The sequence below is a fragment of the Erpetoichthys calabaricus genome, chromosome 3 (assembly GCF_900747795.2).
Source record: "Erpetoichthys calabaricus chromosome 3, fErpCal1.3, whole genome shotgun sequence".
NCBI classification, from domain to species: Eukaryota; Metazoa; Chordata; class Cladistia; order Polypteriformes; family Polypteridae; genus Erpetoichthys; species Erpetoichthys calabaricus.
This window is the reverse complement of record NC_041396.2, coordinates 110,489,925-110,500,265: the sequence shown is the minus strand read 5'-3', so window position 1 is coordinate 110,500,265 and position 10,341 is coordinate 110,489,925. Positions and strand designations below refer to the sequence as shown.

The following is a 10,341-nucleotide window of genomic DNA, read 5'->3' as shown; positions in this document are numbered from 1 at the left end:
ACTTTTTGAATGGAATTACTGAAATAAATCAACTTTGTCATGATATTCTAATTTTATGACCAGCACCTGTGTGTGTGTGTGTGTGTGTGTGTGTGTGTGTGTGTGTGTGTATGTATGTATGTATGTATATATATATATATATATATATATATATATATATATATATATATATATATATATATATATAATATAAATAAATAAATACAGGGTACTCCAGTTTCTTTAGTACATCTTGCCTGAGGAAGGGGCCTGAGCTGCCTCAAAAGCTTGCATATTGTAATCTGTTCAATTAGCCAACAAAAGGTGTCATTTTGCTTGACTTCTCAGTCATAGCAGAAAAAAAGAAAAATATTAAGAAATCAGGAAAGAGGTAATAATGTTGCAACAGTTTAGTGCTGCGTTGCTTTAAAATCCAGCTAAAATAAGAAAGTAATTTACAGAATCAGTAATATGCACAATCACTTAGTCATTTAAATAGGCTAATTGGAAATACTCCATTGCTTTCCACATTATCAACACATGTAATTGGCTTTTATTTCACACAAAATAATACTTGGGTAACATGAAAAAAATTTTAAATTTTAAGATTGAACAAAATTAAACTAGTGTTACTTTTTAATTGCCGTAGCTTCCAAAAAATCTTTGGGAAAAATATAATCAGCTATTCAGACAAAAATAGTAAATTAGTTATTTCTAATTAGGCTTTTTTAACATAGTTATTTCTCAGAATGAAACATGAAAAGGGAAACATAACCTGGTAGCTAATCTAGAAAGTAAGGTAATAATTACAATGCAAACATATTTGAGGTATGTGGAATTTAAGCCTGAAATATGGTACAGTGATCCCCCAATATATCACGGTTCAGCTATCGCACCCCCTCTACATCGCTGATTTATTAATGTTATTATTATTACTAGGGGGCTTCGCCCCCTGCTCGCTTCTCTTGCCCACCCCCGGGTTTAATTTAAAGCATGCTCTGCTTGTCGTTGTTTTAAGAGCTGCGAGAACCTGAAGTTTGTCTGCCAAAAGCATTCCAACAACTGCTAGGTTAGATGTTAGTGAACTTAATTTAAATTGTTTGTAAGTAGGGCTTGACGTGCAAAAGTAACCGTCTCAAGGGGTTTTGCTTCCTAAGGTTATAATGTCTAGTCTTGCGTGTCTCTCCGAGTTGATCTGGTCTCGATCGCTACACTCAACCCCCCCGGATGCGCGCTATGCTCCTGCCACTTCGCGTCTCTCCCGCTCACGTTGTGAAGGAGGGGAGCTGAACGCACGCTAAGCAGAAGCGGACGGATCAGCTACTGGCTTTGTGCTGCTTCCTGCAAGATGCCTGTTTTGCTTGTCGCTCTTCACGTCGATGATTTAAAAGCCTATACATCAGCTATTCTTCTGTCTCACTGCCTTGTCTGGCGTGATGTTAAAATGTTTTATAATAGAGAGATTTTACTCATATCCTTAGTCCGACATCCATATATTATATGTGTTTACAAAGTGTATTTTAATAAGTTTACATGTGCTTAAAGTGTGTGGGAGGGGTATTTTAAGGCTTAAACTATAAAAAAAAAAAAAATATGCATTTATATGGTCTTTCTATATCACGGATTTTCACCTGTTGCTGATGGGTCTGGAACGTAACTTCCGCGATAGGCTTGGGATCACTGTATTTTGAAAACATAGCTGAGCATTAAATTCTCTGTACTGATGTATTAATCGTTTTCACATGTTAAGCTCAACATAAAGTAACTTTTGTTTTCAGCCCAAAAGGTACATTTAGGTGACAGGAGTGCTAGTTGCCTTAGTTGTAGTCTTTAACAGTTACTTATTGACAAAGAACTAAAGCCAGAACCTGAACTTGGACAAATACCAGTCCATTTGCAGGGATTATTACTCATGGTTTCTCAATGAATATATGAAATTTTGTTGAGCTCCACACTTACTTTTATTTTTCCCCTTCTTTTTTAGGACTGGCAATATTTGATAACATCTGATTACCATCAGCAACTTGGGATGCACACCATGATTTGTTCCTTATATTTAGATTCCATAGAAGCATTTCAGTCAAAAGAAGATCTTTCTTCTCAGTTCAAGTTTGACATTTCTGCTCCCCTCTTTAGCCATATACCTGCTGTCTTCTACGTTCTTCACTTGGTGTATGAAGAGTTAAAATTGGACAATTTAATGAGAGATAATACACGTTCCCTTGTTGTTTTGCTGATACAACTTGCACGGTAAACAGAGCAAAATGTTTTCTTTTGCTGTAATACATATGCCTGAGTTCTGTAGAATAGATTATAATTTCGATTACTGCCTGCTAAAATAGGTTTTCTATGAGCTACAGTTTACCCCAGCAGCATCAATTGCAGAGTTTAAAAGCTACATTAAACTCTATAACTTATAAATTTAAGTAAATGAGTACACAACATTTCTTTTGAACACAAGTTGAAAAAATGAGTAATGGAGGAAGCACATTGAAACACACAGGAATTATGTAAATACCATCCCTAGCTATAGTAGCTTTATAATTTTCAGCAGCTTTAAGACATTTGAACAGTCAGCATAAGGCTATAAGTGTGAATGCTGTTAATTTAAGAAATTTGAGATATTTACTTAAAATACCTATTCATAGCTTAGGTGGCACAGTAGTACAAAATGATTAGCACTGCCACTTTACTGATCCAGTATACTAAGTTCAAATCCAGTTTCTGATTGTTGGCATGAAGTTTGCTTGTTTTTCTTGTGCTCTCTGTGCTCTTTTTCAGGGTACTAGTTTTTCTCTTAAAGCCTTTTAGTTTTGGTTAAATGATCCTAATGTGGGTGTGTGCTGGAGCAGACCCTGTGATAAACTGTTACCCTGTCCATGTGTTTTTCCTGCATTGTACTGCTTAGATTAGCTGTTGCTTTCTGATTTGGCGTAAGTACATTTGAGAGTGGCTGTGATTATTATTAGTTTTCCAGTGAACAGAATACATTTTCTTTGAGATTATCATGACCTGTTTGCAAAACCAAATGACATTTCTGGAATATCATAAAAAAGAAAAGGTGCATTGTTGTATCATAGGGAAAAGTGTACTACAAAGTCATAGTTTTTCTGCTTAAGTGTTCTTTTCAGAGATAGTGGTATATCTACCAGTTTTTAAAAGGTATCCTTTAGCATTTTTTGTTTGTATCATTGAATTCAGGTTTATAGGCAGTCAGGCCACCATAGACATTTTAAAGAATTGACAATTGTGCCTCTCAGTGCAGCCAAAAATTAGCAGTGGTTGGTTTGATCAACATGGGCATGCTGACTAAGTACATGTGTACTGAAGTGACTTTAACTGTAGTTTCAAGCTCCTGTCGCACTCTACGCAACTGTTGTTATAGTTCTACCATTGTCCAGAAACAGCTCCATAAGCTTTATGACCACATTCTCGGGAAGTCTTTCTCCCATGGGATGACTGGGATCTTTTCCTAAATAAGGAGTGGCACTGCAGTTGTGTTTTGTCAGCATGTCTGTGTCAATCAAACACAGGAAGCTCTGCAGTCTATTTGTAACTTTACGCTGTAAGAAGATAAGTAAATAAATCAAATAGGTAAATAACATTCTAGCTGGCTTTTATGTAAGTAACATATAAATGTTTTTCATGTAAAGACCATCACAAAACATAATCACAAACAGGATTTTGCACGATACCTTGGTGAGCTCTGTAATACCTGCTTTTTCTATGAAGGACATACATGTGGCAGATTGACTGGCAGGACGGCGCCTGACCTTTTGCTGCATCCAAACGATGCAATTCTTTCATCTTTACGCCTGGTGCAGCTGCATTGTTCTTATGTGTGAGTGGACATTTCTTGCGAGGAGGACTTATGTTCTCTTTCTCCGTAATTAAACTTTACATTCTAACACGTGGGAAATCAAATTGGCATAAATGAGTAAACTAAGCATTCAATAATGAACCTAACTGGACTGCAGTTTTAAAATGTACCAAGCTAAAACTATGGTCTGTTTGGGTAAACAGATGTTGTTGGGTTTTTTTCTTACATGAATAATTGACACATTTATTGGACTACAAATATAGGTAAATTTGTCATCGTCTTCTGGCCCAGGATGTCCGTCTAACAATTTTGGCAGATTCAAATTCTAAAAGTCCAGCTAAGGGCCTGGAGGCCTTTTGAACTTGCCCAAAATCTTACTCTAATCCATAATGATGCCATCAAAATGAACTAGCCCCCCATAATGAGTGATAAAAAAATGTAAAGAAAATTGCTTTGCAATTTTGCTAAGCAGTACAATAATTGTACCAGGTTTAGAATGTGTACAGAGCAAAGAATATGTTTGAATATGAATTTTATATGTTCTTGGATCTTATGGTGAGACAGTGGTTTTAGCACCTTCCACACAACTTTGCACATTTGTCTGGATTGATTTTTTTATTTTGTGCTGTTGTTGACATTCGTTTTCCTCAGTTACATTTCGTTTATATCCTAAAACATTTTTATGTTATGTGCTATAAATGTTGACTCTGAATTTACCTGAAATGGATGAATATAGAATGCAACAGTATGCTATGTGATGTGTTAGCATCTTCTTCTTTGTAGACAGTGTAGTCAAAACAGGCACCAGCTTTGTGACCCACTACTGGTGCATAAAATAAGCAAATATTTAGCTAGTTTTCATAACAAATATTCTTTATTAGTCTTTCTTTTCTCTTACAGGGATCTTCAGCTACATGAGTACATAGATTTCTATTGGCGGGACTACCCCTCGCTCACAAAAGCCTGTAGCCAGACATGTATCATTGGAGAAGGTTAGCTCCAATTTTAAACATTACCAATAATTTTAACTAGATTGTGATTAGTAACCAAGTATATTTGAATGTTGTCATAAGTTGCCCTTTTACAGAGATTTTTTTTCTTTCCAGCTCAAACTAGCCACATGAATCAACCTGTCTACTTCTCTGTTGAGCCACCTAGTGTCTTCCAGTGGCTGTGTTGCTGCCTGAAAGGAGAAAGCTTTTTGCCTTTTCCATATTTACCTGTGATCTGTGAAAGAACTAAGTTAATAATTTTGGTTTGTATTTATATTGTTCATTTTAGCAAGTTTATTTTAAGTGTTATATAATTACTAACAAATATAATGAATTTAATATCAAAAGTATTTTAGTTGAAGGTAAAGCATACATTTTAGGGAGATCTAAAAACCAAGCAGCCAGAGACATTTATTCGGCTTGTGTACAAGTTGTAAAATAAGGCATTATTAAACCCAGCGGCTGTATCTTTTTTGGAGGAAGTAGTGCCAGAACCACATAAGTATTAAGCAATTTTTCTTTCTGAATTCTCTGTCATGGTTGAAAATGTCCGTAGATCCAAAAACATGTTTGTGTGAGATCTGCTCAGAAATGCTGATGTACCAGATATTATGAGGATATCTTAGCTAACACCCTGCTTTATTATTCCATGGATGTTGAAGTCATTATATTAAGACCTACATACACGGGTGGTGGTTATTTACATTTAAAAAAAGGAGCGAGAGAGAGGTTGGGAGCATGAGCCTATTATAAATGATTGAAACAAAAGCTTTTGTAAAGTAAACAGACATATTTTTGTGAAGCCTATGGTATTAGAACAGAAACTCTAATCTGAAGTTGTATCTTAGATCCAGGTGTTCATCCTAGCACTCTCTGGATATTTTTTTTTATCTTTTCTAAACATGTTTTATGTATTTAAGTATGTCTTTTAACTTACCGTATTTTTCGCACCATAAGACGCACTTTTTTTTTCCCCAAAAGAAGGTTGGAAATGTCTGTGTGTCTTATGGAGCGAATATTGCGTCACAGACCATGATGTGTATTACCTGACAAAAGTTGACATCCAGGGGTAGAGGGTGACAAAACTCACTGTTACGTTACAGGCATTCCCTCTGTGCTTGGAGGAATGTTAGACTCATTGACTCGGCATCTAATCCTTGCGTGTGCGTGAGTTGCAAAATATAAACAAATGTAAACAATGGCAAGATGGCATCGACATCTCACGAGGGAGTGAAGCGAGTGCAGGAAAAAAAATGTTTTGCGCATTATCACTGAGTCGGACTTTTGTTGAGAGTGATCAGGAGATCGAACAAGAGAGTGAGGAACTGGCATCAGCTGATCGGGACACCAGCCGATGCCGCCCCAGCTGAACACATTCGTGCACCTATGGCAAGGTTCGTGTGGGAGGAATACCTAGAAATTGATCCGTGGGAGCCAAACTGGCTACCAGACTTCACAAGACAGTATGGCTAGCTGTTGGACTCGACAGATTGAACCTTAAAGTCTCTCCTTATTTGTTAATGACAGTGATGATGTTTCTTAATACCGCTGTTGAATTTACATGGTTGAAATATTATTCTGCTATATTTTATTAAACATATTAGTACACCATTTGGTTCAGAATATTTTTCTTCTTGTTTTCCTCCTCTAAACCTAGGTGCGTCTAATGGTCAGGTGCGTCTTATGGTGCAAAAAATACGGTAGATCCAATTTTATTTTGGGGAAGTAATAGAATTGCTTATCCAGTAAGATATTCTATTGCTGTATTTGGATAGAACAAATTGTGTTTGTATAACAGGCAATAAGTCTAATCATTAAGTTTTTGCTGAACTCCCTTAAGGCTGTTCTGTAAATTCTTTTCTGTTCATAATTTTAATAGGACAGATTGTCAAGGTGTGGCATAAGTTCAGTGAATATCCAGTTTGAGACACTGAGAGTGTCATGTTTAGTGTTTATGGATGACTAGCATCTTTTAAGAGTGGTAGAGTAGGGTTCAGCCAAGTGTATCATTGCTGAAGTAATACTCTCCCATTGAAAGTGGACTGCTTTCTTCTGGTAAATGGCTGACGGATGCACCTACAATTAGTAGGCAATTTTCAGTAATTTGGTGTCTTTTAAAATAATCATGAGATGGCATGAAAAGATCATTTTAAGGGCATATATAGTCAGGTTGATGGGTTCACTTTGGAGACAGTTCCTGGCATGTCTCTTTAACACTAGAATTGCCAGAGCCTACGAAAAAACTCGTAAATCCGTCCCACCTTAAATCGCGTCTTAAATCCGTTTGCACCTCTCCGCCAGAGTCCTTTGTCATCTAAATGTGCTGATAAACAAAAGCTACTAGCAGCCAGCTATTCCATCCCCCCACCGACTTAGAATGAACTTCTCCTAGCTCAAGCCTTGCCTTGATTTGATTACCTGGGATTGAAGTGGAGTTTTAGAGTGGAAATAATTCTAGCGTTATTTGGAATACACGCATTTCATGTGTGTTCCATTTCTATAGTAGGTCTGTGCAAACACATTTTTAAAACAGAAACGTTTTTCATATTCTAATAGTAAATGACAAAATGTAGGCATAAACTATATAACGTATGAAGCCTGAAGTCCATATATCAAAGAAACACTTTCACAAAAGGTACAAATAAGAGAACACGTGCGCTTTCATTCAAAAATATATTAAAAAAAAAAGCCGCGTTAGCATGCCGCATTGACAGTCTTACTACAGCCGCCGTGGTGGCGTAATGGTATCAGCTCCTAACTGCGAATCAGAGGGTGGAGAGTTCGATCCCGCACGGCTCCACTTCGAGAAATGAACTGCTCTTATTCTTACAATTTTAGAATAACAACATAAATTTGATTTCAGTCTGTAACAGCCGGTGTAACTTATGATACTGGTAAAGGTTAGCTTTTTTTTTTTTTTTTTTTTTTTTTAATTCACTTTTCATTCTCGCAGTCGCATTCAGAATCAATCCATACAACCCCATCTGACACAGCTGGTTTCACATAAATAAAAGTGCACTTTTATTCAAGACTATAACCGAAGAATAAAGAAAGCAAGTTACAGTTGGTGGTTGTTGATACGACAGCTTGCGTGGTGCAATGTTAAGAACTGCTGATTTCCGATCCGTGCTATATAAAATCATCACATTCAAATATTAACAGTTCCCACACACCCAAGGTCCGCCATTCCTACATTTACGACATGTGTACTTGTTGCAGTGTACACACCTCTCTGTGCTATGGTTCCTATTACAGTGAATGAGCACCTGACACTGTACTTTCTTCCCTGGGGGAAGCTGAGGTCTTAGAACGGAAGTTTGTTGATGCTGTATCATCTTTTCTTTTTCCATCGCCTTTTCCTGTAAGAAGCGACGTCGAAGTTCCTCTGCAAGGTGAGCCATGAACACTCTTCTTTTCTCAGCGGACCCCGTGCATGCCTTATACAGTACGTGTGCGTTCATCGCTGCTAGGTCAAGGATGTTGTAGAACACAGCAACCGGCCACCTGCGTGTTCCTGTTCGCACTGAATAAGCACGCGCCTTCTGGTCCATGATGTCAACGCCACGCTGGGGAAAAAAGAAAGACAAATATATGTGACATTTTGAAGAAATCATTTTATCACCAGAATAGCACCAGAATACTTCGTCACACTAATATTTTTTTCATTAGCATACCTTCATGTGGTTGTAGTCTGTGACCGTGTTTGTTTTTTTTTTTTTTATCTTGCCCAATCTCCACATCATGGTGCATTGTGCTGAGAATGCAGATAGACTTCATCTTTTTGGGCACATACACTGTCAGCATGGCACTGGGAGATCTAAACACCAGCGTGGAGAATTGTTTGTGTACTGAACTGACTTTAGCTGCAGGTGGAAGTTCCCGTCGCACTTTATTCATGGTGCCAAGCAGAGTTGTATTGCGGTGCAGCAGTCTATTAGCCAGCGAAAGTGACGTGAAGAAGTTGTCTGTTGTTACGGTTCTGCCTTTGTCCAGAAATGGCTCCATAAGCTTTATGACCACCGACTCGGAAAGTCTTTCTCCCGTGGGACGACTGGGATCTTTTCCTAAATAAGGAGTGGCATTGCACATGTACTTTGTCTCCAAATCTGCCGCAATCCAAAAAGGCAGAACCGTAACAACAGACAACTTCTTCACGTCACTTTCGCTGGCTAATAGACTGCTGCACCGCAATACAACTCTGCTTGGCACCATGAATAAAGTGCGACGGGAACTTCCACCTGCAGCTAAAGTCAGTTCAGTACACAAACAATTCTCCACACTGGTGTTTAGATCTCCCAGTGCCATGCTGACAGTGTATGTGCCCAAAAAGATGACGTCTGTCTGCATTCTCAGCACAATGCACCATGATGTGGAGATTGGGCAAGATAAAAAAAAAAAAAAAAAACCAAACACGGTCACAGACTACAACCACATGAAGGTATGCTAATGAAAAAAATATTAGTGTGACGAAGTATTCTGGTGCTATTCTGGTGATAAAATGATTTCTTCAAAATGTCACATATATTTGTCTTTCTTTTTTCCCCAGCGTGGCGTTGACATCATGGACCAGAAGGCGCGTGCTTATTCAGTGCGAACAGGAACACGCAGGTGGCCGGTTGCTGTGTTCTACAACATCCTTGACCTAGCAGCGATGAACGCACACGTACTGTATAAGGCATGCACGGGGTCCGCTGAGAAAAGAAGAGTGTTCATGGCTCACCTTGCAGAGGAACTTCGTCGTCGCTTCTTACAGGAAAAGGCGATGGAAAAAGAAAAGATGATACAGCATCAACAAACTTCCATTCTAAGACCTCAGCTTCCCCCAGGGAAGAAAGTACAGTGTCAGGTGCTCATTCACTGTAATAGGAACCATAGCACAGAGAGGTGTGTACACTGCAACAAGTACACATGTCGTAAATGTAGGAATGGCGGACCTTGGGTGTGTGGAAACTGTTAATATTTGAATGTGATGATTTTATATAGCACGGATCGGAAATCAGCAGTTCTTAACATTGCACCACGCAAGCTGTCGTATCAACCACCAACTGTAACTTGCTTTCTTTATTCTTCGGTTATAGTCTTGAATAAAAGTGCACTTTTATTTATGTGAAACCAGCTGTGTCAGATGGGGTTGTATGGATTGATTCTGAATGCGACTGCGAGAATGAAAAGTGAATTAAAAAAAAAAGCTAACCTTTACCAGTATCATAAGTTACACTGGCTGTTACAGACTGAAATCAAATTTATGTTGTTATTCTAAAATTGTAAGAATAAGAGCAGTTCATTTCTCGAAGTGGAGCCGTGCGGGATCGAACTCGCCATCCTCTGATTCGCAGTTAAGAGCTGATACCATTACGCCACCGCGGCGGTTGTAGTAAGACTGTCAATGCGGCATGCTAACGCGGCTTTTTTTTTTAATATATTTTTGAATGAAAGCGCACGTGTTCTCTTATTTGTACCTTTTGTGAAAGTGTTTCTTTGATATATGGACTTCAGGCTTCATACATTATATAGTTTATGCCTACATTTTGTCATTTACTATTAGAATAT

General features: G+C 38.1%; 1 protein-coding gene across 3 annotated transcripts in view; it reads left to right on the top strand.

Annotated features, from left to right (window-relative positions):
* anapc1 (anaphase promoting complex subunit 1) overlaps positions 1 to 10,341 on the top strand; it is a 299,392-nt gene that overhangs the window by 125,869 nt on the left and 163,182 nt on the right. For all 3 annotated transcript variants that reach the window (XM_051925424.1, XM_051925423.1, XM_051925425.1), the window contains exons 19-21: positions 1,964 to 2,229; positions 4,700 to 4,791; positions 4,906 to 5,054. In XM_051925424.1, the coding sequence (XP_051781384.1) occupies positions 1,964 to 2,229; positions 4,700 to 4,791; positions 4,906 to 5,054 (507 nt within the window). The remainder of the gene's footprint in view (positions 1 to 1,963; positions 2,230 to 4,699; positions 4,792 to 4,905; positions 5,055 to 10,341) is intronic.